Here is an 18,211-nt window from a genome sequence, read left to right on the forward strand (position 1 = left end):
AATGAATTTCAATCAATTCCATTCTCCATGGGAACGGGGAGGACACTGGCCTAGACAAATCCTGAGCTACAAGCCTTTCAGCCATACTGCAAACACATTTTACAGCTCCACCCATTTTCCTTCCGTGATCCATTGTGGCTGCTCTATTCAGGCTGTGATCAACCCCAGTGCAGCAGAAGGAAGGCATCCCAGGTGTTGGGGGGCTCTGAGGCTCCAGCCCTGGTCTCACTGTGTCCTCTCAGCTGCTGAGTAACATATAGCCCCTCTCGGGGCCTCAGTTTCCCCACCTGTAAGATGAGGGGTGATTAACGTTCTAGGCAATATCTCAGGGCCCCTCCGGTCCTAATTCCTCCAATTCTGGGAAATCCGTTTGCATTTCCTGACTCATGTTGACGTGGAGGAAGCGGCTTGTGCCCCAGGTTGAGCTGAGGGCCACCTGTGTGCCTTTCGGACAGTGACGCAGGGGGCCTGTGTGCACTGTGAGGGCGGGGACCTCACCCGGCCCCAGGGCATCCCTGGCACTGAGGAGGCATCTGACAAGCAAGTGCTCACTGGACTAGCGTCGCAGAGCAGTGCCCGGCCTACGCTGCGGGAAGGAGGCTGTGGTGGGGAGGGGCAAGGCTCCACTCACATGGGGCGTGGAACATGACGAGGACAGAGGAGTGTTCCTTCACAAACTGGTCAAAGTCTTCGTCGGTCAGGTGATAAACGGAGCCGCCCTCATCTGCCCAGGGAGTCTCGGGGACCTGGGGCTGTGGCGGCTGCGGACTGGAAGACCAAAAACAGGCAGAGCTCAGAGCAAGCCCCGGGCCTGAGCAGCCCTTACAAAATCCAGCCCCCTGGCATGAAGCCCCACCGGCGCGGCGCGGCCGGCTTCAGGGGCTCACCAGGATCCCCCCCTGGTGGAGGAGCAGAGGGGTGAGTGGTCTGGCCCTGCTCACCTCACTGTCCCCTCAAAGCCCCAGAGAAGTGCTTAGCCAAATATCCCATCACAAACAGTGGCGTTTAGCTACAGCTCTCTAGGCAGCTCGGGAAATCTCACTGCTTCCCAGGAATCTGGGGGTTTGTGAGCTTTCAGTCTCTTTCCAATTTTCAGCAAACTGACAAGAATAAATAGAAGAGTGGACAGTGACCTTTGGAAAGCTCCCTGTTGTGTTTAGTAGTGCCCCACAGGGCAGGGAGGGGGGAGAGGGACGACTAGAGAGGAGGGGGTGTGCGTGGGAGTGAGGAGGAAAGCGAGGCTGTCACATGGGTGCCCAGTGTGGGGGGAGGTCACGATGAGGAAGAGTAGGGCCAAGGGAAACAAGGCTGGGGTACCCTCCGTATGAAAGCGTCTCCATTACATCACAAATGCTTCCTAGAGACCAGGAACAAAGTTATCTAGTTCTCCCAGAGACAGAGTGCTGGAGCAGCAAGAGCCGCTTGAAGTCTGTTCAAATCTCGACTGCACCACTGTGGGCTGCAAAACCTCAGGAAGCTGCCTAGCTTCACTGGAGTCTGCTCCCGTCTAGGATCACCGAGGTGCTGGTATGTACGTCACCAGCTGTCTGAGCAGGGAGGCTGGCAGGCGCCCTCTCTCCCTCCAAAGTTGAGGACAAGCCTGCCAGCGACACAAACTCCCTGCTGCTTTACTGCCACCAACACCTTAATTGCTGCTTTGAAAAAACCCTTTAGGATGACAAATGTGAAAAGACAACCATTGCTTCCTGCTTTTGAAAAACCTACAATAGAGAAAAATGTCAAGTTCCAGCAGCCAGGGCTGAGAATTCATGAGAGCGGTGTGGCTGACACTATGGAATCCACCGCCCCCACGTGGCCCCCACAGTGGCACCCGCCACCCTCACAGCAGGGCCTGAGTGTACAGCACCTCAGAAGCCCTCTCTGGTGCTTCTGACTGGGCCCTGCTGGCAGCCTTAGACACCCTGTCCCAAGCAGTGGGATGCCGCGGGGAGATGGCAAATCACGCTCAGCCGTAGTACAACCAACATCAGACCCGGTGGTGGCAAAAACCGAGCTCCAGAATGAGTCACCAGCCAGACAATGGTCCCAGCCTAACAGAAGGAAACCTGGGCTCCTAGACTTGGGTCAAAACACCAACCCCTCAAAACACCACCAATTCCACTTCAGGGAATTTATCTTTACAATACACCTGCACACATCAAAAGTATGTGCATTCAAAGGTATTCATTGTAGATGCTTTGTCATGGCAGAGACTGAAAATAACCCCGTGTCCATTGGCAGGAGATGGTTAGATACACGGCAGTCCCTCCACACAAGAGAGGGCAGAGCATGGCAAAGAACAAGAAAGCTCCACACACGGATGTGGACTGTCTGCTGGGATGCACATAACAGTGCTAGCAAATTCAGGACAGATAAATAAAATATATATACTCACATCTGCTTGCATCTGCATAAAGAAGCTAATCAAAGTTATTACCCCCAGGGGGTGGGAGGGAGAATTGGATGAAGGAAACAAGTGGAAGCGAGACTTTGCAATGTATAATTTTTAAGTATATTTTTAATTATGTGACTGGAACCTATTCAAATATTAAAGTAACTTTTAAAAATCCAGCAAGAGCATACACACTGAATAGAGAAGCCATGGTTTAGCAGCAGTACAAGCATATGAAAACGCCTGAGAAACTTCTAGCTGGAGAACACACTCCATAACTACTAATACAACACGACAGGGGTATTTTTTTTTTTTTTAAGTATGAAGCCACAGGAGCAAAAAGAAGAGGAAAGAAGACAATAAAGAGAGGGGGGAAAAAAGTCTTTGCAATTTTAGAAGCTAGAAAAATGACGTACCAACAAACAGAGGGCAGACACCTAAGTACTGGGTGCAGAGAAGGTGCGAGAGCTGCAGAAGCGCAGCGACGTGCTGTGCGGGGCTCAGGCGCCAAAGGCCCCACAGGCCCCACGTCCTCGCAGCGGGGCTGTGGCCTGGGACTGAGAGCCGCTGGGCCCTCAGAGCCTGGCTCCCACTTGAGCAGCCAGGTAAGCACCCCTCTCCCACCCAGCAGACGACAGGAAGTTTACTTTCGGGAGAGGACTGCAGAGCTGGGCATAGTGGTAAGACTTACTGGAAAGGGAGGGATCGATTAGAAGAAGTCTGAGGCCAAACACTATTACCGAATTATGCTTTTTACTGTCTCACTCCTTAAAACTGGGGCTCCCTCTTATCTCTGGACCTCCTACACCTAACACACAGCAGATACCCAATAAATGCTTTTTGAAGAAATGGTGGAATGAGCAAAGAATGGTTCAAGGAACCGGAGGTGTTTAACCTGGAGAAGAGAAGCTCTGGGGAATAGCGATCCTACAGTATCTCAGACTGCATCAGGAAGAGACATGATTTATTTTCTATAAAGGAGAACCAACACCAACAACTGGAAGCTCCAGGGAAAAACTTCAGCTCACGAGAAGTAAGAACCTTCTAGCTACAGCAGAGGGGCAGGACAGTGAGCTGAACTGAGAGTCAGAAGACCTGGGTTTGAGTCTTAGTTCCTCCATTTTCCACCTCTAGGGGCTTAGGGAACCAACCTAACTTAAAACATCTACAGAACAGTATATTTGTGAGCTTTTTAAAAATCTACCTCTCAGGTACACCGAGTGAGATAATGAACGTGAGACAGTACTTTGCAAATGTAGAAAGTACCACCCAAATATTCCTAGATATCATTCATAACCTAAATTATAAAATTCATTCAAATCTGAATGGGTAGCCTCCAAATGAGCCACAGCCCTGTTCTCTGAGGGGTTTAAGTGGGACTGAGGTAACTCCATCTATCCTAGAGGTGACGCAAACATGAAAGGGAACTGCTGGGGGCAGACTCCCTGATTCTGACATCCCCTTCCCATCCTGCCACTCGGAGTTGAGGGGCTCCTTCGTACAAAGCAGATGCTTGCCTCAGGCAGATGCCTCTGCCACGGATGAAAAGATACAACTCTAAGCCTTACAAGAAAACTCTGTGTTTGTTTTCAGCCTGCTTCTGGTTAGTGTAAAAATACACAGGCAGGAATGGATAGCTAGGTGGGATTGCTACTTCTGCACATTCTACCTGCCATGCCCAATTCAGTAGCATGAAATCTGCGGAGAGGGGAATGAGAAATGCAGCCGTCAGGAACACAAGAGGACACAACTGCCTCAATGGTCAGTGTACCCCACAGTCCTTGCACACTTGACACCAGGGACGCCCCGCCCGGCCTCTCACCGTGCCCACCAGCCAGGGTCACTTGTCAGAGGGTGAGATCTGGACTCCTCTCTCCTGAGCTTCTGCAAGTCATCCGGAGAATTAGGGAGGCTGGATCCACCCTCATCCTCTCCCCCGGGCTGCCATAAGCCGTGAGCAATGGAGAGGCCCAGGGGAGCAGCACAGGGAGGCCGGAAAGGTGGGTCACTGCTACCCACCAGCATTTGGGGGAAATCTGGTAAAGACTTAAAACTCTAGCACACAGAGCTGGGTATCCAGGAGGAAATTCGCCAAAATATCACAACACATTATCTTTGGGCAATGAGGGTGGAGGCATTTTTGTTTAACTATATTTTTGAGTTTTTCTATAATAACATACCTCACCTGAATAGTCTTAAAATCTGTTTTTAAAAAATTAAGCCACTTGGCAGCACAGTGGCATTGCTAGCTCTTGATGGGGTAGAGGATGAGGCAGCTCAGTGGGGGGCCTTCGGGCGGGGTCCTTGCCCGGCAGCGCTGGGGGAGCAAGCTGTAACCATGTCTTTGGAGGAGCTGCCCTCACACGTATGTCCCCGACACAGTGATCAGGTGGCCGGGTGGCTCTGGAGGGGCTGCCCAGGGAGACACAGGTGCTGTCTTCCCTTCCCTGGAGTTTTCCCACCAAGCTTCTCAGCTTGGAGACCCAGGGTGAACTGCAAGCTGCTAACAAGGTGGGTGAGGAGAGGGAGGAAGATGGCGGTGGGAAGTGGGGAGGCAACAGCCCAGGACAGAGATTGGGAGGCAGCCCTGGGTTTTGGACAGGCAGAGCCAAGGCCGGTGAGGGGTGGCGGTGTGCTGAGAGCCGGGGTGGGGGACAGACGGCCGGCCACAGGAGGAGATAATAACCTCTCAGATGTGTTCCCCTTGTCGACAGTGAGTAAGCAATTCTCAACACTTTTTTAAAAAAACAAACCTTATCCTTCCAGAAATATCTGAGTGTATTTTGAAACCAGAAAAGGTTAAAGAAGGGGAGGGAAGCAGACAGATTTTATGCTCTGGTGACAAATGAGATTGCTATTTGTTGAAAGCTTCTCCCAAAGCAGAGTGAGCTCTGCCTGGCTGGAGGAGAGGACATGCTTATTATCAAAGGAAAAAGGCAGATAGGGAGCAGAAGGCCCAGGTTCAGACAATGAATACGTGATAATGGGGAGCTGCCTTCCTGGGCAGGGGCTGCAAATGAGGAAATACATGGGGAAAGAGATGTGAAATGACCCCAAGAAATAAAAGATGCTATGCAAACATGTGCTCTCACTGTGTTTTATCTCCTGGGCCCTCGGAAACTGACAGAAGACTGAGAGTTTCAACTTCTAGAATCTAACAGTTTTTTTCTGGTGGGTTTTTTTTTTTGGTACAAAATTCATCCTTTCCCATTCTAGAAATACACATTTTCAACCTCCACATCTTTGGATAACAAATTCTTTAAGCCTGTGACCCACTGATGATGTTAATAAATATCCACCACGCTGGCAACTGGAGGAAGGGGAAGGGGCTCTGAGCAGAACTCAAGAGAGCGAATCTGGACGGTGGAGCTGCTGCCAGGTGGGACAAGCTACTCCACCGCTGTGCGCAGTTACCTCATTCATCAAATAAGGGTAATAATAACATCTTCCTTATAGAGCTGTTCTGAAGGTTGCATGAGAATCCACATAAGGTGCTTAGAACAGTGTCAGCCACCAAGTGGAGCCCTGAAAATGTTAGCTGTTACTATTCCAAGAACTATGCACAAATAATCATACGCTGGCAGTGACTGGTAAGTGATAAACTGATGCCAGGCCAAATGTAAAGCGAGCCGGGTGAGTGGTCACCTGGGATGGCTTGCGGAGGCTTCCAGTAGGTGGCCCTGACCCAGCTCCGGGCATGAGGGAGACAGACTCCCCATCCAAGACGCCAGTCAGGGTCCAACCATCATGCCAAAATCAGACGCTGAGCAGGGAGGGGCCTCCAGGTGAGGGGTGGTTTGGGTTAGAAGGATCTAATCACATTACAAAACAGGATGAAGCAATGTCTGTGGGGAGTGCAGGTGAAGGGCAAAGTGCTCTGCAAACCTAAGGCACTGGACTATTTCTTAGCCACACAGCACCTAACACAGTGTTATGTCTGAAATAAGCGTTCAATTGACAATTTTATTTTCAGAGAGACCTGCAGTGAAACCGCGCTCAAAGCGGACATCCTGGGTGAGAAACACCTCTACCCGTAAGACAGAGAGTATGCAGAAAACATCTATTTGAAGTGCCGTCATCACAAGCAGACTCATACCAAATCCTCTTGACATCTGCGTCCTAAAATCATAGCGATCGCTCCCCTCACCCAGGCGAAACTCGGAAACAGCTGTATGGGCATCGCAACAGGTCCTTTCCTTTCCTTGTTCTCTTCCCCAAAGCCCAGCCAGACCCTCAGCCAGAGCCCTGTGAGCAGGGACCACCCTGAGGCCCGGCAGATGCCCCTCCCTCTGGGCAGCCGCACCCCCAGGCCAACCCCCAACTTACTTCTGCAGCCAGGCCACAATGTCCTCGGCTGTGGACCCATAGTTGTCATACTGGAACAGAAACCGTCCTTTCCTGTGAAACGTGGAGAGACAATGTGGGCTCAGCCGGGGACGCAAACACCATCAAGGGGGGGTGAGCACCAGCAGCGAAGCAGGGGACTTACTCGAAGTAGCAAATGGTGGGGTAGCCACGGACGTTGAACTCCTCCTTGATGTTTTCAAATTCTGAGGGGTAGATGTTCATCCCGGCCAGCACCTGGGAGCAGAGGGAGAACAGACCTGTCCATCCTCTGCCCCTCAGACACTTCACATTGTCCATGCGCTTCCTGTCCAGCTGTCCCACCAAAATGACGAGGACATGATGAACGGGACAAAGCCCCACAGACTGACGTGCAGCCCAGGGCAGCGGGAGAACAAGGCCAGGTAAGCCATCTGGGAATGATGGCCGACAGCTCTGGAAGCGGCATCTGGGCCCAAGTGTTGCCCTCCATACAGGGGTTCCCTTTTACCTGCCGTGCAAGAAGAACCACCCGAGTACAAAAACAAAGTTCTGGGGGTTGAAGGAGAACCTGGCCTTGCTACCATATTCAAACAGACGCTGGAGCGGGACCACTGCCACCCAAGTACATATGATGCCTTTTCTTTGCCCACATCAACTAAGGTTGCATTCTACTCCCAAGCTATGGAATCACCACTCAGACACTCCACAACGTCCTTGGACATCTTCTTGGATACCTCGTGGCCTGTCGTCAATCTGTCCACCTGGGCTCGTGCATGACGTTCTCAGACCTCACAGCTTTATGTGGCCAAGGACAGTGTGTGGTTCTCATGATGATCCGCCTGCCTAACTCTCCTCCCTCCAGACCTTGCTAGGTCTCCCCAGCTCTCTCTCTTCCTGTTTCTGACCATCATCTACAGCCTGACTTGACCATCATCTCCAAAGTCTGAACATGTTCTGGTTGCAGGGGTCCACATAGCCAATACCCCTGTATGGGAAAGGAGAGTTTTAGTAGCTGTGTTACTGAAGACAGGGCTAAGTTCTAAGAACAACCCAGAATAGGGTCTCCTACAATGCCTTTCCTGAAGCAAGAACTTTCTTCTCTGGGGCAGGATCAGGCGCCCAGAAAGAGGACTTTGAATGTGTTCTCACAAGAGAATGCAGCGTGGCCAGATCCAGGAAGGGCTGTTCCCCAAAGCAGGGCTGCAGAGAGAAGAGGGGAAAGGAAGTTCAAAACAGCCAGGAGCAGTTACAGAAGCAGTGAGAAGAAACCCAGGAAGCTGAATTTTACTGAACAATACATAAGGACGCATAGAAAGAGAAAAAGGAACCAGTAATTTCCTCAGACAATGAATTTGATTCAGAAGACAGTTTCCACTTAGGAGTATGCGACCTTGGGCAAGGAACTCACCCTCACTGAGGTTCCTGGTTTGGAAGATGTGGGTGATGAGACCATCACAGGACCCTTAAGAGAACTGAATGAGATGATCCATGCCAGAGGTTTCGGCACAAAACTGGGGCTCAATACTCCTCAAGTTCTTTATTTCCTACCACATTCTCCCGGTGATGGAAGCCACCTGTGCCTCTGGCAGCTCCATCCCTAGAGGCATCTAAATATGTCTTTCCAACTGTTTTCAGGGCCTAGCACAGTGCCTGGCACACAACAGGTGCACAATAAATGCTCGCTACAGCACTGGTTTGTTTTTGTTTTTGTTTTTTCTTCCAGCCCATTTTGGGATGCTGCAAGGAATACAAGAAAAATGCGCCTGAAATAGAACTTACATGAAGCCCTGAAACCCTCTAAAAGCCATTCTGTTCATTTCCCCAGACTGATTCAGCAGCCTTTCCCAGTAATAATTGTCTACTTTAGAGTTCTTTTTTTACGTTTAATTGATCTCCCTAGTGTCAGTGCACACCCGCTACAAGATTAATCTTCCACACCCTCCTCTTTCATTCTATCACTTCCCTGCACAAAACCTTTCAAGCCCACGAATACAGGCAAAAGTTGAATTCCACACACAAAGACCATATGGTCCCTACCTCATTTCTGAATTCTTCTTTCTTACAAAACCTTTAATTATACACCTGCTAGGGTCTCGATTTCTTATTCTCCCAAGAAAGAGTCTGAGATTTCTGCACAGGAAAAAAGTTGGACCATGGTAGACGGGAAATATACCACTGTGGCCAGGAGGTGGGATCAGGGTCATGATGCTGGGTTTGAACTCTAACCCCTTACTTAGTAGATGCATTTTCTTGAATAAGTCACAGGTGTCTCTGTGTCTCAGTTTCCTCATCTGCAAACACGTCCTGTGGATGCTGTGATGATTAAATGAAATAGTACCATGTTTCCCTGGAAATAAGACCTAGCTGGACCATTAGCTCTAATGTGTCTTTTGGAGCAAAAATTAACGTAAGACCCGGTATTATATTATACCCAGTATTATATTATATTATATTATATTACACCTGGTCTTACATTCTATTAAAATAAGACCGGGTCTTGCATTAATTTTTGCTCCAAAAGACACATTAGAGCTGATGGTCCGGTGATATCTTATTTTTGGGGAAACACGATACAAGTATCGACAACACTCAAAACACATTAGATCTTTCCATTAATACTAAGAGACTCTGCAATTCTGCTCTCATTTTCAGAACACCCGCTGTGCCCTTACTTTGTGTCTTCTAGTGCCTTTTCCTAGCATGCCCACTCCCCATTATCTCAGCTACCACCGAGACTCAGCCGTCCTTTAAGGCAAATCAAATCCCACCTTCATGGGTGGCCTGTCTAAACCACCTTTGCTTGGGAAGAACTCTCAATTTTCCTAGTTTCTGTAGCACTACTGTACCACTTTGGGGACATTCATTAGTTAATGAGATAAATATTTTTTGAACAACTACGTACTATTACTTTTTGGAGTTTGTGAAGTTGAATGAGGTAAAACTGGTCTCAGCCTAAAGAGATGTTAAAGCCACAGAACATGACACTGAGCCACATGTGCCTGGGACCATTCACTTGGCACAACACGCTCTTCCTCATGTTCAGCCCATGTTGTGACAGGAATGGTCACGGAAGCGCCACAAGGCCGGAGGCACATGAGCCAGTGCCCCAAAGAGGGTAAGACTGGCACAGATGTTCCAGGAAGAGAAAATGGAGGCCCCAGAAATGGGGGCCATGTTAGTTTAACTGGACTGTGGGACACACAGAAGAGGAGCAGTAAGAGAAGGCTGGGTGAGTTCACTGAGGTCACTTTGCCTAAGAAACCAGGACTTCACTCAAGAGGTGCTAGAGAGCTACTGAGGGTTTCCCAGCTGCATATTCTGAAGCATAGAGATTGGGCTGCAGAGGGAACGTGCAGGGCAGGGAGACAAGTTAGCAGTGCTTGGCAGCAACCCTGTGTGGGTTACCCACGGCTTGACTCAGGACAGTGGGCAGGAGGCCACAGAGGCTGAAGGGCAGAGATGTATGATGCTTGGGCAAGTTGGCAGTGGAACCTGGGGGTACTCAGGAAAATCATGATGAAAAGCTGGCAGTCTACAAGATGGAAAGAGACTGGACTTTATTTTGACATCCTGAATTTGGGACACAGGGAGAAAAATCCACACCAAGATGTCAAGCAAGCAGTCTGACACGTGGTACTAGAGCTTAGGGACTCAGGCTCTATGGAACGACATTATGTTGAAGCTATGGAGGTAGATAAAAATCACTGAGGGACAGACCATAATGAAATAAGGCAAGTTCAGTGCCAGGCCCTGTTGCAATGTGTTAATACGAAAGAAAAGAGGATGGAAACAGTACCTGGGGAGCACCACCATTTTAGTGCGTGGGAGGAACGGTAAGCACAGAGCAGTCGGGTGTTAATCATCCATATCTGTGAACCGTCTGGAGGTTCTAGAGCCGTCTCCCCACTCCAGCCCATTTGCTCTTCACAACACCCCAGTGAGGAAGGCAGGGTGGCCACCATCATCATCATCCCCATTTCACAGATGGGAAAATGCAGGCTCCAAGGCTCGTTGCCCACGATCTCCCAGCCAGTTAGTGAGAGCTAGCACCAGCGTCTGATTTGCACAAATCTGTCACCATGACCAACCCATTTCATGGTGTTTATGCCCAGAGGGTCCATCATGGCCAAGGCTAACGAGAGACTCACTGGGGACGCCTATCTGGCAAGGCTGGGAAGAGAAGGCACGCAGGAACGGGATAGTTCTGAGGGCTCCTCTGATCAGGGAGCAGCAACAGCTGCTGATGAGCATGTCAATTAGCAGGGGCAGATGGGACAAACACCGATGATTCACCAGACGTGAGAGCAGAAAAGAGGCAGATCCGAGTTCGGAAAACGGCCAAGGCGGTGCATCCCTGACCTGTCCTGGCTTCCGTCTTAATGACATCATCACGTTGGATACTTCCCAAGCATCTGTAGGAGAGGAAGATTTCTGACCCTTGCCATAGCCATGGTCAGCCAAACGGGCTTAAAGCTGATGTTTCAGTGGTGGGGAGGGAGCGAGTTTTGGTTTCTGTGGACTATCAGCCCATCTCCCCACCTCCGGTTGCCCCGTTTCTGGGGAGCCGTGGCTGTACCATGTGCCTGGGCCTCCAGGGGCCTCCTGCAGTGAGAGGGTGGTGTCCACAGTGGCCAGGCCCTTCCCCCTGTATGGGGCCGGGAAAAGGTAAGAACTTTCCAAAGGAAAACAAAAGTGCTTCCCTAAGAAACTAAGGGGAAAACAGAACAAAACAACCCCCACCCCAAAATACAGAAGGAAATGGATGCGTTTACACAACACAGAAGCCTAACACCTGGCCAAGGCTGAGCTTGACTGGCCCAGCTCGCCAGGTACCTGGACAATCCCACTGACCTTTCTGTAATGTTGTCTAGGGAATTGGGAGACTGACATTTTCTATTTCTTGACCTGGGCCCAGGCAGGAGAAGCAGGTTCTGTTTCTTCTAGTTGCTTGTGTGTTTGTTGTTTGGAAGCACATACCCTTCACACAAGTCATGTTCAGGGCGACCCTTGCAAAAGAGCCCAGGGCCAGGAGGGAAGGCCTTCCCCCCACAAGCTTCCTTCCCATGTCGTCTCTGTCCTTAATAACTGACTCTCTGATTTCCTTTAAAAAGAGGCACAGCGCTTTTAATGTCAATATAGAGCTTAAACTAAAATGTACCCGTGAACAGTAAGCCACACCCTCATTTGTTCATTTATCAGCACGTATTGGGTACCGACTATGAGCTCGGCCCCAGGCTCTGTAATGAACAAACAGACATGATTCCAACAGCCCCTGTGCTCAAGAAGCACACATTTCAGTGAGAAAATCATAATGAGTATCAACTGGTGAACAACGTGATCTAAACCAAAAGCAAAGATGGGCAGACGTGGCAGTACGTGGCCAGGGCAAGCTCTGCGGGAGCGGCCTGTAGGAAGCCTGAGTCTGGCAGGAAGATGTAAATGCAGCACGGGGTGAGAATCTTCTACAAGGTGCACGAGACTGGCACCAAGACCTCGTCTGCTTCAAAGGGGCCGGCCAGGTAACTTGTGATCTGATTCGAGCTGTTTACCCTCCCTCCACTGCACAAGTTTGGAAGCTGAGAGGAGCAGTTTTCTAAGTATACTGTGTGGGTGCATGTGGGGAGAACACTGTGGGTAATTAAGTCTTTTCTCCAGGCAAAATCATCTTAAAATACGGCGTCTACTGAGGCCCCAAAATGTGAAGTGAAACTTCCCCACAGTAATGTTTGTGTTCCCCACAGCTAAACATCTGCAGGCAAGTTGCTAAAAATTCATTAGGGAGAAACAAGCGGGACCTTGGTATCCACCAGAATGAGGTCAAAAGAGAAAGCACTGGTTCTTTGCAACTCAATCTTGCAGCCATCTAGCAGGGCTGTCAGCATGCCCAGGTGCTGCCACGGAACCTTTTTAAATGGACTTTGAACAAATTACCAACTTCATTGGATCCACAAAGATTATGAGGCAGTTTTAAGACTCAGAACTCCCTTAATGGGCCTTTGGCTGGCCCTACTGAGATGGCTGCTCTGGATGACCTTTCATGAAAGGTGTATGGATTTTCCCAGAGGAGCTAGCAGTTCTTTTTCTGTTGCCACCAAAAAAACCCAAAAACAACTAAACAAAAAAACCCCAAACCTCTGTGGCTCAGGGTTAAGTACAAAAATGGACAGACTTACGGCACAGAAGAGACACACCCGGCAGGGTAGGGGAGACACAGAGGTGACGTGGACCATCAGTGACTGATCCTCAGCCCTGCGTGAGGTCTGACGGCCCGGCCTCCCCACCTCCCTCGCTGACCATCCTGTTGCCCCTACTGCTCTGTAGGCTCCTCTTCCCTCTCATGTCCCCTAAAGGTGGGCACCCCCGAGACAACCTTATCTCCTGTCTGCTCTCCCCCCGCACCCCCTGCACACTCCCCTTCAGACACTGAAGGCACGCTCAGGGCTCCCACAAGAACCAAGGAACCCTGTCAGGCCCAGGCAGGAGACTGCCTCATGAACCTGCTGTGCTTTGGGCCACCACTGGTGTCACCGTGCCCCTTTCCTGGCATTGGGAGCCTGGGCCCACTTTGGAGCCCTGCCCCAGTAATTCTGGACTCCTGATGGTCTGTCCCTGGGCGGCTGGCCTCCCAGCAACACCCCATGTACTTCTTGCTGTTTTCCTGGCTATTTCATCACTGTCCTATGACAGGCGCCAAACTCTCCGGGTCCCAGCAACTCTACAGAGTTCTCAACATTCCCTGAGGACAGGTCTCTGAAGCCCATGCCCGGGTCAGTGGAGTCTGCAGGAGGGTAAGTCCTCCTCATGATTTCAAAACCTGCCCTCCCCTCACCCCCACCATCTCCCCAGGGAGGGAGAGGGAGAAGTCAGGAAGCAGCCAGCCCTGCCCGGCCCATGGTGTCTCACTTACAAAGTGGCCTCGAAGCTGGCTCGCAGCCTTCTGGAAATGTGGCATTATCCTCTTGCACATGCTGCACCCTAGTCACAGGCAGGAAAAAAACCAAACTCGGTTACAGGGGGTGCTGGGCCCTGTGCTCTGCCCTCCCTCCCCTCGGGCCGACCTCGACCAACAAACATTTACCCAGCTTCCAGGCGCGCAGAATGGAACCAGACTCCAGGAACACGTAAGGAACTGGAGGCAGAGTCCCTGGGCCCCAAAGACCTTACCGTCTCAATGGCATGAAACAGGACATGGCCCAGGAGTCACTTAATAAACCTGGGACCAACTGAGCACATGTGACACAGCTGGAGAAGGGCAAAGCACTGAGTAATTCTGAGCTGACAATGAGTTCCACAGGAATGAAAGGCGCCAGAAGAGGTGCCAGGAGAATACCCCCTTTCTGCACAGCTAAAAGCCTCCCTGCACAGCCCAGCCAGGGGCTGCAAATGAACCTGAATCAGATGCCATTAGGAAGAAACATGTGCAACCACAACTACACTGACTGGGGACTCTTTTCCTTCATTAACAAGGAGAATTACACAACGACTGGAGGTGGCTCCAGCCCCATGGGAAGAGTGGCAGGCCAGGATCAGAACACGGGAGTGCTCCTCCTCCCCCTGCTGGCTGGACGGCCGTGGACAGGTCACCTCCTCTCTCTGGGCTACTGCTCCTGGCAAGTAGCAGTCTGATGGGGGTCAGATTAGACAATTCTGACGTCGGAGGATTCTGTGATGTCTTTGGCTCCACCCTCTCTGGGGTTCTGGGGTCCATTGCTCACACTCCTCTCCTGGGGTGGTGAGGCCTCCCCACGGCTTGCAAGACTCAGGGCCAAGACAGCCAGGCCTCAAACACCTACTACTACATCAGTGACCTTAATTTAAACCCATTGCTTTCCTTCAACCAGAGCAGGCCACCTATCAGCCTAGATCCTGAAGGACACAGCACCAGTTTCCTCGGATGCAAGGAATTCTGACATGCCAGGCTGTTCCTCTTTCTGACAGCCACTCTGCTGCAAAACAGGCTTTGAGATGCAGCTGAAGGCTGTGGACACCAAAGCTGCCTGGAACCCCCCGTCAGGCTGGCTGTCATCTCAGCACGGCACAGTGGGGACAGGGCCACGCAGAGGCAGGCTGAGAAGCTCTAATCCATGTTTAGCTAATGCTTTGGCAGACAGTGGGCAGAGTAACACAGATCAAAGAGGTGCTCGTACCCATTGGGCCAGATTTAGACACTGGCGAGCTGTGAGCAGGTCAGACTCCCCCGGGACCACCTGAACCTCCCAGCACCAAACCTACTGGACAAGATGCGATGCGGGATATTTTGACATGAAGCTCTCAAAATGCCCACGGCCCCCTCCCTGGTAGTCGTGCCTAGCAGACAGATGGACACACACACACACACCAGCATATTATGCCTGGGCTTCAGTTCCTGCCATTCGTTCAGGCTGAGCCTCAGAGAGACTCAGGAGAGCAGGCACAGCTGTGAGGTCTGCTCGCAACGCGCCCCCATGGTATCTGCCCTCAGAAGACAAGAAGCGCTTCTCCCTAGTAACTGCCACCACACAGGGTCCCCACAAGAGTCATGAAGAAAGGAATCTGACACTTGTCCAGGGACTTTGTTCCTACTGTGAGGATTCAGAAGGGAGAATGGAAACAGGGACGATAATGCCACCTCCACTGGACACCTGTGCTCTCCCAGGTGGATGCCAGCAGGAGGGACGGACAACAGGAGGCTGCGTGGCAGAGGGAGGAGCTTGCTCTGGGGAGAAGGAGCCCCAGGTCAGCATCTTCCCTTGACCACGCGCTGCCTGCGTGACCCTGGGCTACTGATGGAAGAGGTCTGAGCCTCAGCTTCCCCACCTGTGGAGTGAAGCCAGCACCTGCCCTATAGGCTGAGGGACAGAGCCAACACCTGGGAGGGCGGGTAGAGCCAGGCATCCAGCAGGGGAGGCTCAGTCTACACAGGCCTGAGGGTTTGCCTCCCGGCCCCCTGGGGGAAACACTTCCATAGGGAAGAGAGGATGTCACTCCACTCCCCAGGAGGGAAAATTAGGGGCACACTTGCAGCCCTTCACTCACTCTTAACTTAGTGACTTGACGCGATGGGGGAGTCTGAAACCCACTGGACCACAGTCATCAGTCAGGAGCTTAATTTATTATCTGTTCCTACATGTGTGGCCTCTCTCTTCCAGCTCTGTCTGTAGCCTGCAGCAACAGTATCCCCCACGCCCTCCAAACAAGTAGTGCGTCAGCCAGCTATCTCCACGGGTGGAGGCCAGCTGTACTGGGGAAAGAAGGTATTGCGGGGGCAGGTGATAGAAGAGTAACAGGAAACTACCGGCCAAACCAGTTTCCAGTTGAACTTTACCAACAATACAGCTGGTACTGAGATTCCTATCTCAGTTTATCTTTCAACTGATTCACCTGGGAGGCAGGGGAAACGATAAGACTAATTATCCCTCTCAAACCCCAAGGTTAGAGCAATCAGCCTATTATTTTCTCATTAATTCAGTCAACAAACATTTACTGAATAAATAGTAGGTCCTGGGGACCCAGATTCCTTGTCACAACTGAAGGCTCCCACTGCTTTTGGGTTCCTTCACCCCCAACATTATCAAAGGATCAGAGCCCTAGAAAACTTCCCAGTTTGGGAATTACTGTGTGTTCCAGGAATAAGTTGAATTATAAGGCCATGAAGGCTTGAGTGGATGACTGTAATAAAAACCCAACTTTGTTTCATTAAAAACAACAAAAGAATCCTGGGGTTACCTGGGGACCCAGGAGGCCATCCAATCTGACCCGTCCACTACGAGTTTGAACTTCACAGCTCTGAGTTTTCTCCCTGCCTCCCGGACTACTAATTGCCCTGGGCCACCTACAAGAAATCTAACTTTTCCTACCCAGCTTTCTGTTATGTAAAGATAATCACCACCCTTACATCTCTGCCCCCGACTGAGATGAGTAGGATGGGCACCGCCAGACAGCCTGGGGAGTGGGAGTGGGTGGGGGCCATGACCACACTCAGCTGCAAACTGCCACTGAAGCACTGTTTCCATATAACTAGTGTCATTATACTGAAACCTGCATGCTTATGCCACGTACTGTATACCACCGTACATTGTTTTAGTCTCATTTAACCGACGTGTTGAGTCCTGAAGGGTTCTGAGATAAACCAAAGGAGACCCATCCTCATCCTGTGTAGGCAGACAATTCATGAAGCATTCGTGGTCAGGCAGTTAGTAAGGTCCCTCCAAGGAGTAACAAAAAGGGGTGAAACCCACAGTGTGAGGGATATAAATGATAAACGTCTAAGTTTTGCTTTGTCTTGTGCACCTGAAACTAATTAAAAAAATAAATTTAAAAAAAAAAAAAAAAGGGGTGAAACCAACCAGTGAACATTAATAGAGAAAATGACCCAGGGTTAAAGTGTAGAGCCAGATCTCACAGGAAGGGGGACGCCAGGGCCTCTGTCCATAGGCAGGCAAACCCCTGGGGCCAGAGAGTTGTCTGGGGGGAGGTCAGGTTGGGCTCAGCCAGCGAGCAACATGGGCTGGGAGAGGCTGTTTTCATGGTAAACAAGCCACAGGTCCAAGTCAGGCAGAACCCCACAGAAGGGCATCCAACAGGGAAGGCATGGCCACCAGGATGGGGATGGGAGGGGTCTTTGCTCACAGAACTTCTCAGGAAGGGGGACTGGAGGTGGGCTTTCAAGAGTAAACAAAACCCCAGTACCACAGCCTGAGCCCCATCTGAGCTATGGACACACATGGGCACACCCACCCCCCACCACACACAACCCCCTCTTTCCAATCTTTTAGGGACTATGTACTTCACAGAACCACAGCTCTAAGGGCCTTGCAGAGGCTCTAATCCAGGGCTTTTCAATCTGTGGGTTGGGACCCATTAGATCACAGGGGTGGTCCACATGGAATATCTGAGGCTTTGCAGGACACATTGTCAACTCCTCAGCTCTGCTGTCGGAGCTTGAAAGCAGCCACACACAATGTGTAAATGAATGGATGTGGCTGTGTTCCAACAAAAATTAATTTATAAGAAAAGGCAGCCAACCCATGGGCCATAGTTTGCTGACCCTTTATTAGAGGGTTATGAAGTAGTAGGAAAAACCAATGACATCTTTTAAATAAAACAGAACAGAAAAGACAATATCAGTGTGCACTACATGTGGTACAGTGGATAGTAAGCAGTAAAAGTACGTATGGTTTTGTGAAACGTTTGTTTCAGCTTATTTATATATAATTACATATATATAATTTACATTGCACTGGGTGGCAATGTAAAATTTTTAATCCTGTGAATGCAATAAAAAGGTTTGAAGGCCCCTGCTCTGATCCAACCCCTTCTCTTACACAAATGGAAATGGAGGTGCAGAGAGGTGAAGACTTATCCAAGTTCACCCCGCTTGCTGGTGGTGGCACACCTGGAATTAGAACCCAGTGATCCTTTGCTATTCCCATGGCCTCCCGCTTCATACAGAGACTGGACCCAAGTACCGGGACTCTTTCTCCCTAGTCCTGATCCCGCCACCCCCTCAGGTGG

The 18,211-nt window shown here is 50.6% G+C and overlaps 1 protein-coding gene across 2 annotated transcripts in view; it reads right to left on the reverse strand.

Annotated features, from left to right (window-relative positions):
- The window catches only part of PDIA5 (protein disulfide isomerase family A member 5), an 83,150-nt gene that overhangs the window by 24,055 nt on the left and 40,884 nt on the right, over positions 1–18,211 (reverse strand). For both annotated transcript variants that reach the window (XM_019738984.3, XM_074330842.2), the window contains 4 exons: positions 13,626–13,693; positions 6,882–6,973; positions 6,719–6,790; positions 632–768 (listed from right to left, as the gene is read on the reverse strand). In XM_019738984.3, coding sequence (XP_019594543.2) covers positions 632–768; positions 6,719–6,790; positions 6,882–6,973; positions 13,626–13,693 — 369 coding nt within the window. The remainder of the gene's footprint in view (positions 1–631; positions 769–6,718; positions 6,791–6,881; positions 6,974–13,625; positions 13,694–18,211) is intronic.

This window comes from Rhinolophus sinicus, chromosome 17 (genome assembly GCF_057876585.1).
Source record: "Rhinolophus sinicus isolate RSI-liver-muscle chromosome 17, RSI-T2T, whole genome shotgun sequence".
Lineage (NCBI taxonomy): Eukaryota > Metazoa > Chordata > Mammalia > Chiroptera > Rhinolophidae > Rhinolophus > Rhinolophus sinicus.